Source organism: Manis javanica, chromosome 12 (assembly GCF_040802235.1).
Source record: "Manis javanica isolate MJ-LG chromosome 12, MJ_LKY, whole genome shotgun sequence".
Classification (NCBI taxonomy): Eukaryota; Metazoa; Chordata; class Mammalia; order Pholidota; family Manidae; genus Manis; species Manis javanica.
Genome location: NC_133167.1, coordinates 7,824,119 through 7,849,292, shown reverse-complemented (window position 1 = coordinate 7,849,292; position 25,174 = coordinate 7,824,119). Strand labels below are relative to the sequence as shown.

Sequence of the window (25,174 nt, the reverse complement as noted above, 5' to 3'; positions counted from 1 at the left end):
CTTCTGATTCTATTTATTCCATTTCTTTTTGTAGTCAGTAACTAAACAAAAACTGAATAGTTGAGGAATACATACAGGTTCAGAGTGAGGACTGTTCAACAGTAAGATGAATAATGTTCAACTGAAAAAGAAACGAGTTATCTTGAGAATCTGAGAACCTGTTTGAGAAGTAGTAAAATGAATTACTACTTCTGTTTATTTTTTCATAATATTCTGCTTATGCACTTAATTTTTTAAATCCAAGTCTAACACCTTCACCACTTCCCCTTTCCATGTATATGGGTAATTCAGATGGAATGCTGTCTCTTACTCAGCTTTGTAGAGCTCTTGAAGCTCCTTAATGAGAGTAAATAGGCTTTGAGTGCAAGAGTGAAAATTTGCAGATTTAAAAAATTATTTTGGACTCACAGATTTGGAGATTTTCTTGGTAGAGTAGTTATAGTTGTGATTAGAAGTACATAATCTGAAACCAATCTGCTAAATCTTGGCCATGCCATTTCCTTGCTACATGACTTTGGGCATATTACTTAGTCTCCTTTGAGCATCAGATTCCTAATCTGTAAAATGGACATGATAATAAGTACCAATTTAAGAGTGGTTTTTGATGAGTAAGAAAATTAGTATATCTAAAGCCCTTAGAACAGTGTCTGGCACTAGTAAGTGCTATTTAAAGCCTGTGATAGTAGTGGTGATTGTACTAGTTGTGGTAGATGCAGTAGTAATTCTTGCTGTAGTTCTTACTGTCTGGTTATCACCAATCTCAAATACCATTGTTTGTTTTAGTTCAGGTACTTTTTAAAATACAACAAAGGAAAATTAAAAGTACTTCTTTTAGCTCTGTTTGGACACAGCCTGTTATAGCTTATTTATGATGAAATTATACAATAAAGGAAGTTCCCCAGATACATGTTAGATGAGTCTCATGTCCTTTTAATCTCTGGTGTTGATTTTCTATACCAAGTTCCTGGGAGTGAACCTTTGTTGTAAAAATTGTAGTATAATTCAACAAATATTTTATTGACATCCACTGTGAACTGGTTATAGGATCTTCTCTGTAACATCTATCATCCCAGCGGAGGAAGCAAAAAGGAGCAAAGTAAAGCACAGATGTGTATGTCATGCTAATAGATATCTTCTTGCACTAGGCAGTTCTGTTCAGTGAAGTTCTTCAGCCAAATAGTAAACTGCTTCACTGTGTTACCCTCAAACCCTCATTTATCCAACTTGTTCACAGATGCTAATGAGCAAGCCTTCACTAAATCCTGAAGACTAATATTTACACAGATCTACTAATCTGGTACCTTCGATACAGGATATGTGCTTACTTGATAATTACTGTTTTTTAGTAACCCCATAGAAGTGTCAGGTGTTCATTGATTCCTTTTCTAAGATATAAAACCTTTGTATATTAAATTATTCTACATCTTTTCAAAAGATGTGCAATGCAGTCCATACGTTTAATTTCTGGAGTCCTCTCCTGTCTTTGAACATTGGAATATTTTGCCACTTGCAGTCTTTTTTATAACTTTGCCATTTTCTGTTTTTCCTCAAATTTTGTCAGCAGTGGCACCATAATTACATTGACAAGGTCTATTTCAGGGAGCTGGTTCATTTAGCTTAGAGACTTGCATTCATTTAAGGCAGCCAGTCTCTTCACCTGTTTTGCATTTTTGTCAGTCATAACAACGTTACTTTTTATCTTTCTGATCTAAAAATCATTCTCGTGAGCTAAAAGATAGAAACAAAATAGAAGTGGAATGGTTCTGTTTCCTCCCAGTCATCTTGGCATGTCATTCTTGCCAGACTGTAACCTCAACCTTTTCCTGTTTTTGCTCTAGAGTTTAGACACTAATGAAGAGCAAAAACAATAAAATGGTTTATTATTGTCACCCAAAGAGATTTGTTTAATTCTTATCAGAGAATTAGATAATAAGTATATTCTTCTTGGTGAACCCATAGTAACTATGGGCTTATGTATAAAGAATCCTCATGATGGTCTCTTCCTTTGTTTTGTTCTTCATTGTCAACCATTAATTTTTACTATTAGTGACTTTATATTTCATATAATCAGTGGAGTAGTATGTGTATTCTGTCACAGGAAATTGAACTTTATGAAATTTATCTTTTCCTTCCTTAGTGACAGTGCTTTGCTATGAAATTAACAAAATTCATGTCTGCCTTTGTATTTCCTGTAGCTCATGTACATGCCAGATTCCCAGTTCAGCAGCAGATGTCTCCCATGAGCTGCCTTTAGGCTTTACTAAGATCTCTTACTATCTAGGACTGTCACATCTAGCTAATGAGTTGCTCATGTGCTTCTTATTTCTAAGGGACTATTCTGAGTTTTCTTTCATTATATGGTGCTTATAAGGAGTAGAAACTAGAAAAGACTTGAGAGATGATTTTTTTCTTCATAGATGAAGAAAATTAAATGTGATCACCTTGTCTAGGAAGCAAAAACCAAGTTCATTAAATTTTTTAGCGCTATTTCCCTGGAGTGAGAATTTTTAAAGGTGAAGGAAAGTTGGAAATCAATGAATATTCTCATTTTTTTTAAAAGAGAAGGAAATTGAATCCCAAAACAATAATCAATAAAATTCTCTTTGTCATAGATTTAAATGGTAGAACTGAAATTCCAAACAGGTCTCATGATGGATACACTACTACCTGAGTGGCTCTTTTAGAATATTTGTATGCTGAAATTTCCTCGTAGTTTCTCTCCTTTCTACTAAGAATCGTAAATGGTTTCTGATGTGTCATTTACTTTCTTAATGTGTGCTCCATTTTACATTTCTTCCCTTTTAGATGTTGCTTTCAAAATAACTATAAACATTCCACCTTCTTGAACCATGTTTTAAGGATTTATTTCTTCTTAAGTTTTTAAACTTTTTAAGTACTTATTGGAGAGGAACACTGAAAACATGTCAGTAAATAGATATAGCAACTAAGATAAAATTGTCTTTGGGAAACTAAAAATTCTCATGTAAATTAACTCCTTCACTCTCAGATAGTCCAGGGAATTGTTGTATTTTCAATATTTCTTTCTCCTGTGGTTTGTGGGTTAATTGTAATGTGTGTGATAAAAATAGAAAACTAAGTTGAAAAACATTCTTACCAAGATGAAATAAATGTAGTACATTTTTTATCTAATAAATAGGTGATTATTGGTCCCATTGTTATCAGTCTAGTCAGCAGATTTTATTACAACTGTACAGTACTGTGCTAGGCACTGGCTGAAATACAGTTGGAATTGAATAGAATCTGTTTCTAAGTCAACACTGGAAAAGAAAATGAAGAAAGAAGTTAAAAAAAAGCAATGGTCTTAACATACTTGTTGAAATTAAGTTGCTATAATGCTGAACAAATTGATGATCTGATAATAGACCTTTTTTAAAGTTAGATAGTCTTGGAGGTCCCTGGTTATCTTTGCTGTGACTTAAACTGTTACAATATGAAACTAAATATTTCTCAATGTATACATTGTAGTTGACACTTGAACAACATGGATTTGACCTGAACAGGCACACTGATGTGTGGGGTTTTTTCAATCAATATATTGGAAAATTCTTTGGAGATTTTTAACAATTTGGAAAAACATTTTCTCTTCTCTGGCTTACTTTTATTGTAAGAATAGTTTATAATACATACACAAAATATGTATTAACTAACTTTATGTAATCAGTGAGACTTGTGGTCAACAGTATGCTATTAATACAAGTTTTGGAGGAGTCAAAAGTTGTACATAGGTTTTCTACTGCACAGGGGGTCAGAATCCCTAACTCCCATGTTGTTCAAGGGTCAGCTGTAATGTGCTTTCAGATATGGGTAGATCTTACAAGATTAGAGGGAGATTCTTGGTGCAGATGTTTTTTAGACCACAAAAAATGGTTCCTGGAATGTAAAAATGTTGCCTCATTATAGATGCTCAGAATTTGAAGAAATCCCTGGTTATCTTTGCTGTGATAACAATCAACTAGTTATCACCAAGTACATGAATCATCTTTACAATAACTCAATGACTAAGATATTTGGAAAGTTTCTCTCCTTTCTACTAAGGATATGATAACCTGTTCTCCAGTGTTTTCTGTTTCTGCCTCAGTATCTTGGTGTTTTTGTTCTGGATGCTGTAACGTCCTTGTTTTATTTTTGTCTCTTTCATTTTTTTCTCTACACCTTTGTCTTCCCCTCTCCATTAATTAACAAATGTGAAATAGAATTAAATGTGTTTTTTTTTTTATTCTTCTTCTAAAGAGGTACAAGCTATTCCTTTTCTTTCAAAGTAAGACTATTAAGTAGAGTCCCTTTGTTGCCATAGGTGGGGTTAACTTCTGAGATTTGCTTCAGATTTATGGATTTAAAGTATTCTTAAATAGCAGTATCAGTTATATGTCAGTGGTTAAAGTTTTGTGTTGTATTGGAGATGTATATTTAGTGACTTTCATTTTCTAGTCACTATGAAATACTAGAATGATCTTATTAACTGTAGAAAGATCTCAGATAAATATAAGCAAAAAAGATTTTTTTCCAGGAATTGAAGCTGAATAGTTTAAGGTCTTATAGTTAATTTTGTAGGTGTGTATATGTTTAAACATATTCACAAATTAGGAGTTAATGTAGAGCATATGGAAGATAGACCTTTTCATCTAGACTGTCTAGGGGTAGACTTTTGGCAGTATGGTTGCCATCTCTAGTGTTTTGATTTACTGAAACAACTATCTATATATGCCTTCAGATACATAAAATGCGGTTTGGGATACTGTTAGAATAATAGCTGGAAACTTAATCTCGTATGACTTGGCAAGAATATAAATTTTAACATGAGCCAAATCCATTGTATTAGAGACTGGAACCAAAATAGAGAATAATGACTTTTTTTTTTTGGAATGTGAATTATTTTGCCTCCTATCTGAGTAAGACCACCCTTAAGACTACTAAAAAGGACTAGTGGGAAAAAGTACCTAAAGCTTCAATGATTGAGGAATTAAATTGGAATATACAATCTTTCTGGCAGATGACATAGAACCATACGTTTAGACCCATGTTCGAGGGAAGGATTCTGCCATTTAGAGAGTATGTACCTGGCTCACTTATGCTGAGCTCCATAGCCAAGGCATTTCTTGAAGTAATTTTCTTAAACCGAGTTTCCTGGAGGGGACAGTGATAGAACAGCAATAGGTCGAGGCATAGATTGGGCCAACCTGAAAAGGAAAGGCTAAGCTACACACTTTACTGCAGAGCCCCTCACCCTAAATTTGTTTGTCATTTTTTGGAGTAGTATGAAAATGAAATATCAAAAGTAAATAGAATTTGACTACCATCTGCAGAGTGCCCACATGCACTCATCCTCTTAAGAACCTACCAAATATAGGTGAGGAAATGGGGGCTCAGAAATTAAGTATCTTCTGTAAATGCAATCAGTTAGCTATTAGGTAACATAGATGACTTATTCCCAGATCTAGCAATACAAAATGAAATAATAAAAGGCTGAATAAAAAATTTTGCTTCAGAAGTTCAACCAAGTCTTTGGGCAAGCTTGGGCAGCCACGATCTCAGTTTATGAGATCATTTAAGTTTAGGTTGCTAGATTAAGTTTCCATGTCTCCAGTTTGCACATGTTCTTTATGAGGTTCAGGTACCCTAGAGTGATTTCATTTGCATTCTCTTACTCTGGTAGACCCACCTCTGCTAAGTAGATGTTTGGTATCAGCCATTTAATAAAAAGTTCTCCCTCTGAGACCCTTTTATTTTGTGTAATAATGGCTGTCCTTCCTACCCCTACCATCCATCCAGTTGCATGATCAAAGCAAAATCATGACTACATTTAACTAAGCCAGACTATAAATGACAATCTTAACTTACCTCCAGATGCGATCATTGTTTTATGCACTGATTTTTAGTCTTCTGTTACTATCACTGTTGTTCTGTGCTATGCTTTACACTTTTAAGGCCTTCATGAGTGAGTTAGTGCTTATTTTTGTTTCATTTCATTCTTAGCACAGCCTTCCATACAACAGGAACAAAATAAATCCTTAGGATGACATTGGATTTTTTTAGCCTGAAATTTATGATTTATTTAATTTTATTTCTTTTGAATACCTTAACATTTAATGAGAGTGCTGGATTGTTTTAATTTGCAGCTGTACAAAATGATTCTTTTTCATGGGGCATTTTTGTCCAGATAAAGAAAATTGAATAATCTTAACACACAACTCTTAAAGAGATAATTTGATAATATGACATGAAGTTCTGTGTGTAATTCTTGGTACATTTATATCTGCTTCATTATTAGTTAGGTGAAAACTGTGCCATTCCTGCTATACATAACTGACTTGCTCTTCAGTTTTGTCACTTTGATCATTTTCAGTGAGGAGAAGTGTGTCTAGTAGAATGATTGATGAAGATTGAATCGTTGAACTTCGGAGCCTCATTGGGCTCTGATACATGGCAGGATTAATCCCATTTCGAATTCCATGTTTCATGAAAAACTTAGAGTTCTCTGCCATTGGGTTCCGGAAGTAGATACTTCTGGAGCATTTTCTGAGAGTTTTTACTGATTTTGTGGCCCGGTAATTGCAGGTGATGTATCGGCCAAATGCAGCCCGAAATGTCTTGTTAAAGAGGGTGTAGACCAAAGGATTCACCCCTGAGGAAACATAGCCTATCCACACAAATATCTCCAGGAGCATTTTGAGAGTAGTCTGGTTACAGGAATCACATAAAACTGAAGTTATATTTGTAATAAAAAAGGGGCACCACATAAGCAAAAAGAGGAAAAACACAATCCCTAGAACCTTTGAGGCTCTCTGTTCATTGGAAATGGTCTGCACTGACTTTTTTCCAACTGTGGACATTCTTCGCATAAGTATGTCATCACTTGAGTTGGACAGAGTTTTGTCCTTGTGAGAACCACCCAACATTGCCACTTTTTCAGGTGAAGAGCAAGGGGTTTTATCCCTTTGGAAAACTGTGGATACAGTCAGCCATGTTAGGCGTTGAGGTGGCTTATTTTTGATTAAGTAAGCTTTCTTCTGTAAAGCATGGATAGTGAGAAAGTAGGTGACAATCATGATTACTAGAGGTATAAAGAAGGAAGCCAGTGAGCCAAAGAGCATGAAATTGCTGAAACGATCCTTTGTCAGCCCACAAGTGATGTTGTTTGGGTTACTCACATCAGCTTCTATCCCTTTAATAGGGACTGGGATGGCAATGCCTAAGGAAGAGAAAACAGGATAAAATGAGTTAATCTATGACCTTTGACCCTTAGATTATAGTCTTAGAGTTTATCTTAGAGTCTAGAGTTTATGTTGGTTACTTAGAGTTATTTAGTGACTTAGTAACCCAGTGTATTGTGATTTCTGGTATTCTCAATGCAGAATCCGTCAAAGTACTTATCAATGGAAGATTTGACAAGTAGAACCAAGTAAGAAACGTGTTTTTAAATAGATTGGTTAGTGATTTCAGGTTTATAATTAAAGCTTCCCTACAGCTGTATTTGTTCTTCATTTCTCATAATTATTTTTGTTCATCTACCCCAGGTTAAGGAAAAGGAATTCAGAAAAGAAGCTGCTTTTATCTTAATATCAATGTAGTTTAATCTAAAGAAACTTCAGAGTACACTCATGCAATATCTTGATTCTGAATACATATCTGTTTTATTATCTTTGAGATTATATTAACATTTGTGAATGTCTTTTCCTTGTGACTTCAAGATCGAGGGTTCCTTTAATAGATATGAAAGGAAGATATCTCATTTTAATTTTCTAATGCTTTACATACCATGAAGTAGGTATTTAAATATTATCTTGTGTAGTGAAGTAGCTTATTAGAAAATCAGATACACAAGGGTTAGTCTGAATCCTTTCCCTTTGAAACAGCAAATACTTAAAAGTAAGTCTGAATTGATCTTTACACACCTCTAGAATCATTGTATTGTTTTATGAATCTTAAAGTACTCCATTATGTACACAGCCTTTTTATGGTAACTATTGAGCCCTTGACAAGAATGTTTTCCTTAAACCTCTCTAGTGGAGGTCACTGCTTTTTCTACTTCTCTTCAAGTACAAGGTCAGAAAGTGGATTCTGTATACTTAGTGTTCTACATTAAGGATTAGCCAACCACAGCTGAAGGGCCAAATCTGACCTACCCTCTGTTTTTGTAAATAGAACACAGCCATTCCCATTCATTAATGTATTGTTTATGACTACTTTTGGACTATTGCAGCGGAGTTGAGTAGTTGTAATAGAAGACACATAGACTGCAAGCCCCAAATATTTACTATCTTGCCCTTTGCAGAAAAAGTTAGTGGACTGACCCTTGTTACTTCCAGGTAATAATTTCCCTGTTCTTTCCTCCCAAACACTTCCGTTTTGAAGTCTATTTAATCCATTTATAGCACTTTAATCTCCGTCCAGGTCATCTGCAACCTCCAGGACACTTGTCCTTCTTCCTTAGTGGTATCAGCACCTTGAAGTGGTCTTCATCTCCACTGTTCCATTGCTATCATCTTCCATGACTTTATCCCATTGATGGTCCTTCTAATACCTTAATTTTATATTTCTTGAACTCCTTAACTTATATTATTATTATAACTTAAAGCATCCATAAGTTCATTTAAAACTATCCCATATCTAAAATCATGAACTCTTGGTTTTTCCCTTTCTTGTCTTAAGACCACTAGTCCATCCTTCCTTCTCTATTTCCAGATTCCGCTAACCACCATCAAGGCTCACATTACCTTCTCAACCAGCTTGTTGGTCCATAACATTTAAGTTTTCACTGATGCTTTTTATACCCTTACCCTCTTATTCTCCTTTCAGACCTTACTGTTGCCAGGTGTTACCTAGTATATAACCATAAATCCAGAAGAAGAACGTGAACTCTTTTTAACACTTTGAGGAATGAAAAAACTGTACTAACCCCATCATCTGCTTTTCCATTTATAAAATTACTGAATTGTCACTGATTCTGTAAGACAGTGTGATGAAATGAAAAGAGCATTGATTTTGGCTTGATTCTGAAAAGTTGTAATAGTCTTTAAGCCAAGTATTTTAAATCTTTAGGTTTCTTTTCTCATCTATAAAAGGAAAAAGTAGATTTATAAGATCCCTTCCAAAGCTCTAAATCGGGGATCTTTTAATTCTTTTCCTCCTGCATACTTAACATTCTATATTAGTCTAATTTGTGTACATATCTGCCGTCCTTGAATGTAAAGATTCTTTTTCTTATTCATCTTTGTAGTAGTACCTAGCACATTATAGGTACTCAGTAAAAATTTGATCAATTTATAATTCATGTTATCCATGAGGTACCACTTAGAGAGGCTGTTTGTTTGTTTGTTGACTTCATTGTATTTCACAGTCTCAAATGTTTTAATTCTTAGGGATTCATTTTTCCTATTTCCTCCCAGCCTTTGCTCTACTCCCCCTACCCTAGCCCAATATGCACCCCTCATACTGTCCCCTTTTCTCTCCTTCATTGCCGTGAGCTTACCAAAAAAATGTGTGTCATTTGCCCTGAATTACTTTAGTTTTACCCCTCTCCACTTTAAATTTTGGTAATTGTCACCCATTATTGCCCATGCCCTTTCCTTGGCTTCCTTTTTTGGGGGGCCTCTTATGCTCTTGTCAGTCAGCCTTTGCCCCCAAACTAGCCTTTTCTCACTGCTTGCAGTTATCTCCATTCTGAATAGACTTTTTCTTGACCCTTATTTCTTCCCAAGCTAGAATAATAACATTCCTTACTTTTGTCTCCATACTTTGCCCTGGTATCATTATTTCAGGAATATTAAGGTCAATTTCAGTGTCTTGCTTTCCTGCTTTTTTGTCCTAGTGGTCTTACACTGATTAGAGAGAAGTCAACATATTTTTCTTGCTTCCTTTTTAGCATTCCAGGTCTCTCTTGATTTTCTCCTCTTTGAATTTTTTTTACTAGGAAGAAGTGAATCTGCTGGTCAGATTTTTAATGATCATAGTAATTGTAATTGTTTTTCTGATATTAACTTTATGAGTGGTTTGAGTTATTTATTTTGTACTTCATGCTAAGATTATAATAGCAGCTATCTTTGAGCATTAAAGATGGCACAGGGGCATAAAACAGAACTATGATTTCTACCAATCATTTCTGAACATCATTTGCATCTCTCTAAAATCTTCTGATTAAACATATTCAAAACACATTTCCTGCCTTTAGTCTGTACATATGACTTCCAAGATGAATTTATGATCTTTGAGACCTGCATACAAAATGTTTAGTTTGCTTTTTCCTTTTTTCTCCTTTCCTCTTTATCTTCTCAGGTGTGATTTAAGATGCATTTCAGTTTTTGTTACTTTAGTATAATTTCAGGATTCTGCATGATACCTACCATAATGGTCTGTTGCCAAATATGAAAACTGCTTCCAGACTTAGTTTTCCTGCATGTCAAAATCAAAGTAGAATGATATCCAGTGAATACTGGAAAGATAGTTCTTTCTGAGGACATGTGCTTCTGCATTTTCACACTTTTAGCTGACAGTATGATTTAGAAGCTATGTGATGAATGTAATGGCATAAGGAGCTTGTGTTGATCTGTCCATAGGCTGCCTTGACCTCTCATGCTGAGTTTCACAGCCTACCAAGACCTTGTATTTTCCTAGTTAAGTGGAACCAAAACCTGTATATAGCACCCCACACCCTGACATTCCCCACATACCTATTGAAATTAACCACACCACTGTAATCTTGATGAGTGCTGTAGCTCTTGAGTTGTATTGATTAGCCTGGATTGGCTTTTTAATGGCAATGTAACGATCCACTGAAATGGCACAGAGATGCATGATGGATGCAGTAGAAAAAAGAACATCAAGAAATAACCAGGCAGGACATAGAACAGGTGGGAGGGGCCACATAGCCTCTGGAAGAAAGAAAAACAAACAAAAACATATTCTGCAAAATGGCAATCTTCAATCTGCTCTTTCTTTTTAAAGTAATACGTATTTTTTAACCTATTTAATCATTCATCTGAAATATTATGGCTTAACCTCCATAAGATAATGTTTAACTTCAGATAATGGAGTCAGTAATATCAAATATATTTCTGTAGGTGATACCTTTTAAATACATCTTCTGTTTTGTGTAATAATTACAATCCTTTATCTAAATCAGCAGCTTAACATTTTTAGCATTTTGACCTTTGCTCTTTTGTCTGTTCCTTTTGTGATCTTGTAAAAATTTACACAGGTTGCAACTGAACTTCGTTATTCAAATAAAATTTATTTTTAAGCTGCTAGTGCATAAAAAAGAGAAAACACACTATAATGTGGCAAAAAGAGTGTTCAAATAGGAGTCTGATGAGGCCTGGAATTTTGGCTTTCTTCTAGCAGCATGATCCTTGTCGATAGCAAACCCTCACTTGGAGATAAGTGGAATGATGTGGGGGGATATTTGACAGAAATAGTTCTTGAATAAAGTTTGTGAAAGGAATGACATCAATTATTCTGAGGAGAAGTGGGTTATTATCCTATTTTCCTTCATTTATTCTAGGCACTAGAAATATAATTAAGCAATATAGACTTTGGCTTAAAAAGATACTTCAGGATTTAGACATAGTACTTTATTTAACAAATCTGTATGAAATAGCACTTATTACATATGTCATACAGTCTTAACACACTTTAGAAATATTAACTTTTCTTAAATTTCAGATTGATACTGAGTATTCTACATAGTTTTACAGAAAGTTAACTTCAGACAAATATCTACACTTAACGTGGTTTTGATACATTATGCACTATACATACATCTGCTATCTACACATTTGTAGTTTCAAAAAAGCTTAAATTTGTTTTAGGGTTCACCCTAGAATATTTCAGTTACAGTCCATTTTACCAAAACACGCACATGCACACACACACACATTTTAGACCTTGCTATAAACGCAAATTACATGAAACAAATGGTATACATAGGAGCTATCGAAATCCCTTTTGTGGTTTAATTGTTTTATGTCCATTGACAAAATGCAAACCTCTTTTCTTGTCTTTTTTTCCAAGTACATATGACTTTGAGAGGTATAAAATGATTAGAATAATTGAAGGTGGACCAAGATAACCATCTCAGGATTTCAGAGCACCAAGAGACCCTTCAGTTGTTAACTGTCTAAATTCAAGAAGCCTGGGGGCAGAGAGGTTAGCATCCCAAACCAAAAAAAAAACAAAAACTGTTATTTAGGGAGAGAGTTTTAGAAAGACTTGAATTTTTAAGAGTAAAGTAGGATTTCAATGAAAAATATTTGTATATTTCATTTAAAAAGGCTGACAAATCCACTTTTTGGTATCTTCTGTTTCCAGAGTTGGTGTGTATCATTCTTAAACAAAATATTAAATTATTTCTTCATAGGAACAAAATCAGTATGAATTTTATTCATAAGGGATAAATGTTGCTTGGCACTTGAGTCTGTATTCAGCAACTTCTTAAAAAAGGATTAAAGCATCAGGTAGGAGTAATTCATACTATTAAGAAAATTAATCAAACTTTTCCTACGTCACTGAATTGGGGGTGGAAGGTGAGGATTAAGGAATGGAGATGATAAATTACAGAGTCATTGAGCTAGAAGGGACCTTAAATATTACATCACTGATTTTTGCAGGTGAGTAAATTCAGGTACAATTAAGTCTTTGAATATGAGAGGGAGCATTTATTTATTAAAACTTCAGTGTAAATTGAAAGTGTTCCTTAGAACCTTGCTACTCGAAGTGTGCTCCTTTAGATCAGCACACTTGTTAGAACTGCAGGCTCTTGGGCCTCATTGCAGATCAGTGAGTCAGACTACAGTTTCACAGGGAATCTGGCCTTATGTATGCAAATTAATGTTTGAGAAGCACTGCTTTAGAAGACTGGGAAAGGTTGTGTCTTGAATCTTAAAAGATGCACCTACATTCTCTGTTATCAGATAAGCAACTCAGAATGCCTTATAGAAAAGAACTTACGGGAGACCTCTCAAAATAAAGGAATGAATAAAGCATGGCAGAGAAATCTGTGGTTAGAAACAATCTAATGAATTAGACTTTCTTCCTCTTAGTCATAGTATTCAGATTTTCTGGTAATTAGTGGAAAAGGATCTTGGACAGTCAAAAGCAGCGATGTATTCTTTGATCTGATCTTAAGCAAACTAACAATTTAAATAGAGTTAAAAGAATCACTTATGTTTAACTGTTAACAGTGGAAAATACTTGAAAGTGAGGCTTCATTCTGAACTGTCCTGAATCAAAAGGTTAGGACTGAGTAGAAAGTAGAAAAGTACTCAAATCTAGAGCTACAACCAGATGTTGATCATAGTTAAAGATTTTAAAAGGCAAATAATTCATGTCTTATATCTTAGATTTCCTTTCTTTAAATGCATGCCATCATCTTTAAAATGGGTTGTTAATCATTTAAACTTGTCTCTTCTAATTATGGTTTGCATTTTTAAAAATTAAGGTTCGGAAAATTCTAGTCATAAATCTAGTTATCCGTGAGCAGGAAGTCACAACAGAACTCTCCTATAAAAAGTACATGTCTTTGGAATTAGACTCTCTGATCCACATACTCCTAATTATGGGCTAAAAGGAAAGCTCTGATTTAATTAAGCCTATGAAGTTTTGTTTTAGCCTTGCTTTTCAATAGAATGAATGTGTTTTATAAACTCCAGTTTTAGAACAAAGTGGGTATTAATGCAGGTCGCTATTATTATTTGAGTCAGCGCTTTCTTATTGTTAACAGTAGAAATATTGAGACATGGTAGAATTTTCTTAAGAAAAAAGTACATTATAAGGTTTCAGGTTAAGAAAGATAGGACTTTATGATTCAAGTTTCCTGAAATACTAACAAATTGACTTTTTTTTTTTAAACTAACAGAAGTAATGAACGACTGCGTTAAATTAATAGAAATCTTTTATACAAAACAAAAAGAAGAAAAGGTGTAACTGCCTAAGTAGATTCAGGTAATCTAAGAATTTATACAAATTAAAAACAATTCTTGACATTCAAGGGACCTTTCCGAGTTCAAGTAGTTTTCATCTTGAAATTGTTTTCTTCAGTTAGTATTAAATTGATAAGCTGAAGATCAGAAAAGTTTCTTACTATTCAGAATAGCTGAAGGAGGTTAAGCTGTTACAGTGAGTTAGGTTAACTATTTTAAAACTGTTATTTTATTAGGAGTTTTAATTTGTTTTAAGAATTTATAAGTTCATTTATGTGTTGTTGTATGTTATGTCCAGCTTATTTCCCTTAGAACTTAATTTATTATTTAAAATGGAAGCTATAGATTTATAAAAAGAAAGAGGAAAATGTATCTAAAAGTCAATTTAAGGGAAATTATCAGGTATTTGAACTAAACTAATTACTGCTGCTTGGGGGTCTCAAAATTTAACTTTTTCATAAAACCTAAGACAGGAGGTGGAAAATTTTAAGTTATGTAGTGTTTGTTGTCCCACAAAAAGAAAAAAAACATAATTTATCTGAAAACACAAGTCCCATTTTTTACCTATTTCCTCTATCTACTTCCAAATTTCTCTGAGCACCTAAAATAATTACAGATTGATAATTACATGAGCAAAACAAGATTTAGGTGAGTCTTGGGTTATAGACAGTTTATTATCTAAAAATATTCGCACAAATATTTTGCTGTTTAAAATAAAGACTTGTATGCTTTAAATACCACTATTCCTAAGGGGTGGTAGAATTACCATTCGGTTATGTAAGTTTCTATTTGTCTCCCAGACAAGGTTCAACAACTTAATAGGAAATGGGCCTCAGATAATATCTTCCTCAGAAAAGAGGTCTGGCAATTGTCTCAAGTATTGACATAAGTATTGGTTAAGACCCAAATAATTCTGTATCGTTTAATATAAAATATAACTTAAAAAATGCTGGATTCTGCCTTGCCCTTAGAGAAAAAAATCTATGGTCATCTTGTTAGAGTTATTTAATATGTAAATGTTGGCTATTTGCCAAATATGATAGTTTGGGTTGATAAAATTTCTTATTTCATTTGAGAAAGCAGAGTAATAAAGATTCAAGAGTGTGAATTCTAGAGTCATTTCTTCTGGGTTCAAATTATGTCTCTGCCATTTATTTATTACTGTATCCTCTCTTGTAAAATGGGGATGATACTACTACCAATTTTATAGGGTTCCCTTGAGTGTTATGCATGAAAAGTATTTATAACAATATATAGCATAGTGAAAACATTCAATAAATGTTAGTTCTTAATTACTATTATTGTTTGACAGAAACTAACCAACTAGCCCAGCCATTAAAACACTCTTACTTAGGAACAATAAGCCATTATCATCAGTGTAAAATAAATTTGTCTTCCTTCCTGCTGTACCAAGAATGCATGCATCCAGTTGAACTTAAAGCTGTACTTCAAAGAAAAAAAGGCATGAAAACATGTTTAACTGTTTAACTTTTAATTAAATTTGACATGAAAGTATGCCTTCTACTAAAGTTGAAATTTATTTTATGTATATGTGGCAAAGAAATGTAAATAACTTATGTGCGTTGCCATGCCTAGTTGTTTGGGTTTTTTGTGTTTTTTGCATTCTTAACTGGTACAAAATTCTGAGTTTTTTTTTTGTCACCAGAAACTCTGTTTCTTAATGAGATAGACTCATTTTACCTGAAAGCTGCTTTACCTTCAGGCAGTTTTTTAGTTTGAAATCTGAGTTATATCATTAGTTCAGAAAATAATTGACATTATTTATAAGTCTGGGACATAATATATATGCTTTTGAGAATTTGAAAGACGGTACTTTTAAGGACATTCCAAGAGGACTGTGTCTGTAGTTTTCACCAAGGTAAATAGTTCATGAACGTACTGAGGACAAATCCTAAAAGCCCTGACATCCAAAAAGGACACAGTTTTCAAGTACATTTTTTTTTAGTTAAGTACAATAAATTGCAGAAATCCTAATGTACAGTTTGATGAATTTTGACCTATGTATATGAGTACACACTTTTTTAATCTCAGAGATTCTTATATATATTTTTTTATCTTCCAGAAGAGAGACATAGATCAGTGCCTAAATTTTTATTACGGAGCTTTTGTTTTGTTTTTGTTGTTATTTTCCCACTACATTTGAGCATATGAAGTATGCTTGGATTAGATGTCTAATAGGATAGTGTTTTAATGTTTCAGTTGACTTAATACTTATAAAATTTTTGTTGGTTTTTAAAATTTCCACTTTCCCAAAAGAAGTGCCTTTAATTGCCTTGCTCCCTCATTTAAGAATTGGTAGGGCAGCATTTCACTCTATAAATGAGTACCTGATATTTTCTTTTACTGCCATGTATCTATTTCATCTCTGGTCAGACTCATATCTAAACTAAATCACATATTTCAGTGTATAAACCCTTTGCATACTCTACCAATACTTGCCAGTTTTTAGTGCTGGGCCCTACTTGACAATTTCACAAGGTATCTATGATGTAAGATTTAGCATACCTATTTTATAGACAAAGAGATCCAACTCTGATAAAAGTGATTTACCTAAGCCAACACAGAAGAACCAGTATTCAAAGCCTGGGGTGTCTTGTGTCATACCCTCATCTTTCAGTTATTTTTTTATGCCCTTTCAGTTGCACTACAAATACTGTTTCATGAGATGTGGATTAAACCTTAAGTTATAAATAAACAAGTAATGACCAGTGGATGATCAAATGCCATGTTCTCTCCCTTTACATTTTTAATCATGTATTTATTTGATGAGATATGGAAAGTTCAGACGCGTTCTTAAACTGTGAACATCCTGTCTTACTTATGTTGGCATTTGTTCTAGTTTCCTTTGCATCCCACTCAAGTATTTCTAACATAGGTACTTTTTTTTTTTGGGAGGACATCTCTCATATTTATTGATCAAATGGTTGTTAACAATAATAAAATTCTGTATAGGGGACTCAATGCACAATCATTAATCAACCCCAAGCCTAATTCTCAACAGTCTCCAATCTTCTGAAGCATAACGAACAAGTTCTTACATGGTGAACAAGTTCTTACACAGTGAATAAGGTCTTACATGGTGAACAGTGCAAGGGCAGTCATCACAGAAACTTTCGGTTTTGATCACGCATCATGAACTATAAACAATCAAGTCAGATATGATTATTCATTTGATTTTTATACTTGATTTATATGTGAATCCCACATTTCTCCCTTATTATTATTATTATTATTACTTTTTTAATAAAATGCTGAAGTGGTAGGTAGATGCAAAATAAAGGTAGAAAACATAATTTAGTGCTGTAAGAGGGCAAATGTAGATGACCAGGTGTGTGCCTGTAGACTTAAGTATTAATCCAAGCTAGACAAGGGCAGCAAAACATCCACAGATGTAGCAGATTTCTCTCAAAACGGGGTGAGGTTCTAAGCCTCACCTCTGTTGATCCCCAATTTCTGTCCTGATGGCCCCCCTGCTACTGTGCCTGTCTTAGGTTAACATAGGCACTTTTAAACCTTATGTTACAAGCATCTATTTTGTGGTCATGGATTTTAGGAACTATAGGTAAGACAGTAAAAAACTAGAACTGTAAAGTAAAGGTTTAGTTCCACTGTTCCTAGAAAGGAAGAAGCAGCATGGAAGTTGAAATGACACAATTTATTTGAAAGGCCATGTTATGCCAGTTATCCTAATCTTGGTAAAATAGGAATTCAAACAATTTATATATTCAGATGTTATATAAATCATTGGTGATATTGCTCAGTATAAGAGCCACTATTAAAATTTCACTGTTCTCCCCTTTTTTAAAACTTAATTCCATTAGAATACTAGCCAGTATAAAGTTTCTGTTACTTTAATTGCATTTCCCAGAGATAACTAAAATCACTCATAGTGATAGTTAACTTTTTATGTTTAAAGAACCAGGTACACTTGTTTGTACAAACTTTAGAAGTTCTGAAGATTATGCCTATGCAAGGAAAAATACACAAAATCCACTCCTGCCTTTTAAAGTTATCAGAAATTATTACAAATACATTAATTTAGGAAGTCTTAGTATTTGTTAACATGTGAAAGTCTATCGAAAAGATCTGTATTTTAAGTCAGGTCCCCATTTATATCTGCAGTCCCCAATTTATGAATGCATTTTGAAAGTTTTTAGAGGACAGCATGCATTTTCTCATACACTTTCGCATAGAAATAGAGTAATGTTTTCAGTAATTAATGCAATAATATTTTAAATAGTGGCTAAGTTCCCATGTTCATTTTTAAAAAATTTACTAACCCCCTACAGAGCTTAATTACTAATAGTAAAAGTATTTGGGGCCATGAAAGATTTTATTCTGTAATTAAAAAGTAAACGTCTGAAAGAAGCATGGTTAAAATATAATTATTTAGGACATAAATAGGAAGACACTCCAAATAACTTACATTAAAATATGTTGGGTTTTCAGCTTTGTGGCAAGAATATCCTAGGCCCCAAAAATGTTAATATAAGCCTAGTTTTCTTCTGTTCTGGTTTTGTTTCTGTTTTTATTCAAGTACAGTTGATAACAATCTTATATTGGTTTTAAATAATACAACACAATGGTTCAGCAGTTATCCATGTTATTAAATTCTCACCCCCACTAATGCAGTTATTATCTGTCAACATAGAAAGATATTACCGATTCATTGGCTATATTCTCTGTGCTGTCCTACTATACCCGTGGCCAACTTGTGTTACGATTGAGAATTTTTGTGCTCCTCTATTTCCCAACCCCTCCTCCATGCAAGCACTAGTCACTTCTCAGTGTCTATGAATCTACTGCTGTTCTGTTGATTGTGTTTTGCAATGCAAGCTTAGTTTTCTACTGCTGGATGTCTATTTTCCTATAGAAAACATGGAATGATCTCTCTTACCTGTTTTTGTGTTTTGTTAGCTTACTTTAAGGAACTTCAGAACTTTTTAAGATTCCTTAACTAGTTAACTGATAATTTAGTATCTACCACAGGGTTTTGCATCTAGTAGGTGTTTGATACTTACAAACTTAGGGATTTTTAAAGTTAAAATTCTACATAACTCATTCAGTTTCATTTATTCAACATGATGTATCAATTAAATTTTATGTTAGTATGAGGTGAGCATTTTAATATTTTCTGTCTGCCTTGCAAATCACCGTTTAAAGAGTGTGATTTTACACATTTAGCTACTGTTGAGTGCATGGAGATGAGAGCTTGCATCAAATGGCTGTACAATCACCAGATATTCATAAATGTTCCTACTTTCATTTAAACTTTATTCAGAATTAAGAAATTTTTATGTTCTCCTTTAGAGTAAAATTTCTTAATTATTTTCCATGGTTACCAGTAGAACAAGACTATTGAAAGGATTACAAATTTATAAAAGGGAGGGAGATAGTCATATTAATGATTAGAAACTATTAAAGCAGTAGAACCTTACTCATTACTGCTTGTCTTGCCACAAAATTTAAAACCTAGATAAATGTTGATTTACATAAATGGTAAGTAAGTTCTTCAACCTGTTACCATCTGATTATATTTGAGAGATCAAGTACTTAATTTTAAATATCTTTCTATAATTAGTTATAAAAATTACTAAAGTGTAGCATTTAAACTTGAAAATAGTAGTTTGAGTGGCAGTTTTTCTTCACCTTATAATATACATTCTATTTCTGCCGAGCAGTGAATAAATTAATATCCTCTATGCTGATTCTTGGGAGCTTTCATAATTCATCAGAATTGTTCATGTTTACCCAGATTCTATAACTAGAGATGATCTACTTGAATCAGAAATTACTTCTTTTTTTATTATAACAAACTTAGATTTCAAACTGTATTTTTATTGTAGTAACTCAGGCTTTGGTCAGTTATTTTAATAGCTGAGAGGTCTGATAGTCCTCTTACGTATATCAAAGACCCAGACAGTCAAAAATCATAGAAATTAAACAGATGTATCATCTCTGGGAAGACTCTGAGTCAGATCATTGCCTTCAGCAGCTAAACATAGTTTTTTCTTAACATGACACTTGTAAGAGTTATGTTTAACTCTATAAAGTACAAAAACTGTAAAGAGATTTCAATTTAGAACAATTTCAATTTTAAATTGGGGTTTAGTGATTTAAATTGAATTGAGTAATTCAACCATATCACTAATAATTAACCCAGTACGTAACTGTCACAGAAGTGTCCTAGCTATTGCTTTGTCAAGGAAAAAAAGTACTGAAAATGAGAAAGTGAAAGTGTAGGTCTTTTTTCACTGTAATTTTTAGGTAATGTATGCAGAAACTATGAGCATTGCTAACTTGAATGACTTTTTAAATGATTTTATTAGATGGCTGAGGAGGGAGTAGAATTGTTTCTAAAAGTATTTTTTTTGGTCTTTAAAACTGATCACCAACCATAGAAAATGATGAAAAATGAAGGACCATTTACTAACTGTATCTTTAAATAATCCAAGTTATCTTTAAAGATTAAATGAAAAAAAAGATTAAATGAGTATCCCTTTCTCTAATAGCATATCATAGTTCTGTGGCTTGATGGCAGGAACAAAGTGAAATACTTACCAAACATTATTGTCAAGAGGGCAATCGGCATCACAAACAGTCCAACCAGCAAATCAGCCACTGCCAGGGACATTAGAAAATAATTGGTAGCGTACTGCAGCTTTTTCTCCAGTGAAACAGCCAGAATAACAAGGATGTTTCCACCAATTGTGGGTATTATCACCATGAGTATCAGAAGAGCTGCCCAGCGCAGTTTATTTCCCTGTTCTTCACCAGTCTGTTTCATTTCCTCTGGTATCGATTCTGTCTGTAATCCAGACCAGTTAGAAGAGATAAAGTGATCAAATGAGCTTTGCAAAATTTGCTCAGGAATTGTGCTTTGTTCTGATATTCTATAAGAGAGAGCCATTCGCTGTTTTTCTGTGATTTGATCTGATTCCAGATAGTGGTCAGCATGGTCAGTAGCTAAGCTGGTCATCTGCTCTTTTAAAGCATTGTACCCATGCCAAATATTCAAAGCCAAAGCTGACTCCTTCCTTTTAGAAGAATTTCAAGTTGGGTAAAATGAGAGCTTTCATGCATCTGTCCATGTCTGTAGGTAAGGTTCATGTGTTTAGTATTCTGCAGAGGTTCAGATTTCAGAAGGCTTGATGAAAGAAACCAATAGCTGTGAAAAAAGACTTATTTATTAGTTTCTCTCTCTCTTTTTTTTTTTTTTTTTTGCTGTAGTGGTAGTTAAGAATTGAGTGGTAGAGTCATTTGAATTTGAATACCAGAGTTCCTCCTAAATATTAAATATATGGATTACATTATTTATTTTTAAAAAGCAAACACTTGAACTTAATAGCCCCTCCCTTTTCAGTAGGTCTCTTCTGCATTTGTGACAGTGCAGCCAGTCCCCACAAATATATTCCTGATATGATTCAATTAATGAAACAGGAGATACATTAGTTCTTTCGGTGGTTATAGTAAAAATCCAAGTGTTCCCTGACCCTTACATGTCTTTTTACCTTTACTTTAGAATACATACAGAACAGAAATTTCAGAACACTAAATCATTATAAATAGAACTTTTAGGATACACTGGCTACCCCCCTAGAAACACTCCAAGGTTCTAAATAAATGATATACCAGCTAGGAATCCTTATTTGTAATTGGGTCTGATCAGATCTATCTTAAAACTGATAAAACTGTCATTTAAGCATTTGAGAATTGCTTCAGTTTGAGAGAAGCGGGGGAAAGGGGTATAACTAGGATCCTAACAATTGTTTTTAGTAATTTTGTCTTTCAAGGAAAGCAAGTCTCTGCAACAGATATTTTCTAAATTTATCACTTGGTGCCATATTTGAATCAGTTATTTTTTTAAGTAGTATTTTTTTTCCTTAATTTTTCCAACTTCCTTGGGAAGGAGAGGAAGCTAAGAGGAAAATTAAACCATTTATTCATAAAATCTGCAAATGCCATATTAAAAACCTCCCCATTAACACTGGTAAAAATTTCATTTTAGTTTTTAAACCACTGAATAGAAATTAAAGATTATGGTAGCAGTTTTTGAAGAACAAAAAAGCCCTTTAGATTAATTCTGTATTTATTTGTTAAATACTTACCTCTTATTTGCTTGTTATTTCCCCAAGCATATCATCTTATCTGCTCAGTAGACCTGCTTGCTGCTGTGACTGAAGTCCTCCTCCCATAGACTTATTCTGAGCTTCCAGCACTGGTGCTTGAAAGCAATAAAACAAATGTGTTGTATAACTGCAGGCATTCCAAGGAGGTTATTTCCTCTATGATACATTCATTTTTAGGGAGTAGCAGCATTCATTATAATTTATAAAACTACCAGTTAAGTATGTTGAACCGGTTCTTGACCTGTATTCAAGTTGTATTCTTGAGAGCTCTCTTTACTATTTGGGAATAGTAGTAAACTCTGTCATTTTAGTTTAAGATAGTTCTTTGAATTAACCCTGGGCTGTTTTTCCTTTAGAAAAATAAAATACAGTCTAGAGATTCTGCAGCTTTCATTCTGTGAATATTCTGCCCTGTGAATTTCCAGAGTTCTATTTTATAGTAGTGAAACAAGATTCTTAGCCAGCTTTTTTAATACTTTGCTGTGGAACACAATTAATTTGCTCTGGTTGCAACCTTTTATAGAAGAGCACAGAAAGGTCTGAACTGTACATGTATACATAGGTTTTAGTAAAAACTTTTTCATTCCTTGTTTCTAAATAGATAACCTCTGGATTTGGCAGTTGGTTCATGGCAGTTTTATTTTCTCACATATATTGGGAAGAGTATACGATATGTAATGAAATACATATTTCTGCTTTATTTCAGAAAATCAGTGTAAAAATCCTAACAGCTATGCTATAACAGATCATCATAAATCATTCATATTTTAATTATTTCTGGAATTGCAATAGCATTTGTGCCCTCTTACTGTTTCAAATTTATATTCCTTAGCTTGTGTGAAAGGCACTGGAAAATACTTTGTTCATTTCAGTTCTGCTGAACACTTCAAATTTTATTCAGTATTTGCTGGGGTTTTTATTAACTCAAAATTCATATTTTAGAAAAGATAGGTGCTAAAATTTTTGGGTGAAAACAAAATAATACTCAAGAGCAGTCAGATGGATTTTAATGTACCTGAATTTCTCTTCAGAAATATGGAAATATTTTTAAATGTTGCTTTATTCTGAATCACAGTTTGGCGTCTATGCTTATGCAGGCAAATTTGCGGATCTGTAAAACAAATAATGTCAGACTGAAAATAGCACCATTTTATTCAGTGAAAAGACTTGTATGAAATAAGCCTTCACTGATTCAAGTTTATAGATAAAAAATTTAATTGAATATATTATAAAAATGACAATTATTATTGTTGCAATACTTTGCCAATATTAACCCTTTTTATCTGCATTCACTCACTTTTTTTTTTTTTATCCTTAACTAAAAGTACTTACAATTGGTACTTGGATTACTTTTAATTTTGTATTTTTAAATTAGTTTAATGGTGAAGGACATAATCAGTTAGAACAACTACTTATTTGGCAACTTTTTAGAAGCATAGCTGAGAATCAGAAAGTCAAATAATAACGAAGTAAATAAAAGAGTAGATGAATCTGTAAGTGGGCAAATAACTAAGACCTGTGCTCTAAAATCCCATGCATGTTAGAAGGCAACCTTTAAAAGTCTCCACTAACCTTTTTAACTCCACACACTCCCTCACTAAAACTTGGCTCTCCCCGCCTTTGATGAAAATAATGTTTGCACATGGTGGTAAATCTCAATAATACAAAAGAACGTTTAGTGATAAATGTACTACTGAGACAGTTTTAACACATTTCCCTGCCTACTCCAGAGTAGAGTAACAAATTAAATGGAGGATAAGCACTTAGATAAAAGCAAACAGGGTCAACTAAAGAAACCAGAATTTAAAAGTATAGGCATGTGGTCTACTCAGAATAGAGGCTTGTAGCTCTTGTATAACTCAGCCCTTCACAATCTTATGTACTACAGTAATTGATATCATAGTGATGACTTCCACATATTTTTTAGAAGGTTAAATCATCTTTATTCAGCTCTGTTTTGGATAGCAGGGGTATGTGAAATACATTATTTTTTAAAGGTTCCGATCCAAAATGGTAGATTATGACTCTTAATGGTAGAATGAGATTTCAAATATTTGGAAACTTCATTTATGTAGAATATCTCATTTACAAAGAACTCCAGATAAATTAATTCTTACTAAAGCAGCTTGAAAATCAGACTCTAATCTGACCATAACCAAAAAACTTAATTGGTGCATTTTTTTTCTAAAAAATTGAGCTTTATCCCTGATGCCTTTTTAATTTATTGAATAGATTTTATCTTTGATTTAAAAGGCCAGTCTGATATCATTTACAGGTCTTAGAAGACAGCTTAAATATCAGACAAGGACATTTTTTCTTCTCGGTCATAATCATTATCAAACATTAACCATAAGGAATTTTTAATAATATGCAGATTGTGTCTAGAACATACTCATTCGTGAAATATTCATTTTAAGTTCAGTTTGCTCATGAATATAAATCAATGAACAAGATAAACATTTTCTGCTCGTGTGTAATTTATATCCTTATCAGGGGTGCAAACAAGTATATTGGTAATTATAATACAGACATGGTAGAGCTGTACATGGTGGTCTCATTAAACATTTATGGCTTTAAATAACTGTCTATGTACTAAAACTCCCTAATTTGTATCTCTAGCCTAGACTTTTCCTTCAAACTCCAAACTCTTATGTTCAGTTACCTACTCAGTATTTCCCTTAGATGTCTAAAAATCATCTCAAACTTAAAATGTCCAAAACTGAATTTCTCCTTACTTGCATATGAGCTCCATTGGTTTCTTTATCTCAGTTAAAAACATTTGCACCTTCTAGTCTCTCTGACATCCTGTATTTTATGCAGAAATTTTATCAGGAAATCTTGTTGGTTCTACCTTCAATATATACATGAGGGTTAGGGGCACCAACCACTATATAGTTGAAAATTCACATCAACTTTTAACTCCCCAGAAACTTAACTACTGTTGACCAGAAGCCTTACTAATAACGTAAATTGCCAGTTAACATGTTTTGTATGCTATATGTATTGTATATTGTATTCTTACAATAAAGTAAGCTACAGAAAAGAAAATGTTTTTTCAAATTGACAGATTTCCAAAAAATTTCCAACATA

At 33.3% G+C, this 25,174-nt stretch overlaps 2 protein-coding genes and 1 long non-coding RNA gene across 5 annotated transcripts in view; 2 read left to right on the top strand and 1 right to left on the bottom strand.

Annotated features, from left to right (window-relative positions):
• Positions 1–25,174, top strand: part of PSMD1 (proteasome 26S subunit, non-ATPase 1) — an 89,096-nt gene that overhangs the window by 25,099 nt on the left and 38,823 nt on the right. The gene's annotated exons all lie outside the window — the stretch shown is intronic.
• On the bottom strand, positions 12–23,251 carry HTR2B (5-hydroxytryptamine receptor 2B). 3 transcript variants are annotated; one of them, XM_017679754.3, is made up of 4 exons: positions 22,064–23,251; positions 20,517–21,123; positions 10,689–10,889; positions 12–7,210 (listed from the first exon to the last, which is right to left on the bottom strand). In XM_017679754.3, exons 2-4 carry the CDS (start codon positions 20,932–20,934, stop codon positions 6,315–6,317), a joined length of 1,515 nt encoding a protein of 504 aa, XP_017535243.3. In that variant the 5' UTR covers positions 20,935–21,123; positions 22,064–23,251; the 3' UTR covers positions 12–6,314. The 3 variants fall into 3 exon arrangements, with proteins under 3 accessions (XP_017535243.3, XP_073074096.1, XP_073074097.1); XM_073217995.1 differs by having other exon boundaries at positions 20,517–20,763; positions 22,064–23,249; XM_073217996.1 differs by having other exon boundaries at positions 20,517–20,576; positions 22,064–23,248.
• LOC140844925 (uncharacterized) lies at positions 10,900–14,290 on the top strand. The gene is made up of 2 exons (XR_012123468.1): positions 10,900–12,470; positions 13,871–14,290. It is a non-coding gene; the product is annotated as an uncharacterized lncRNA (long non-coding RNA).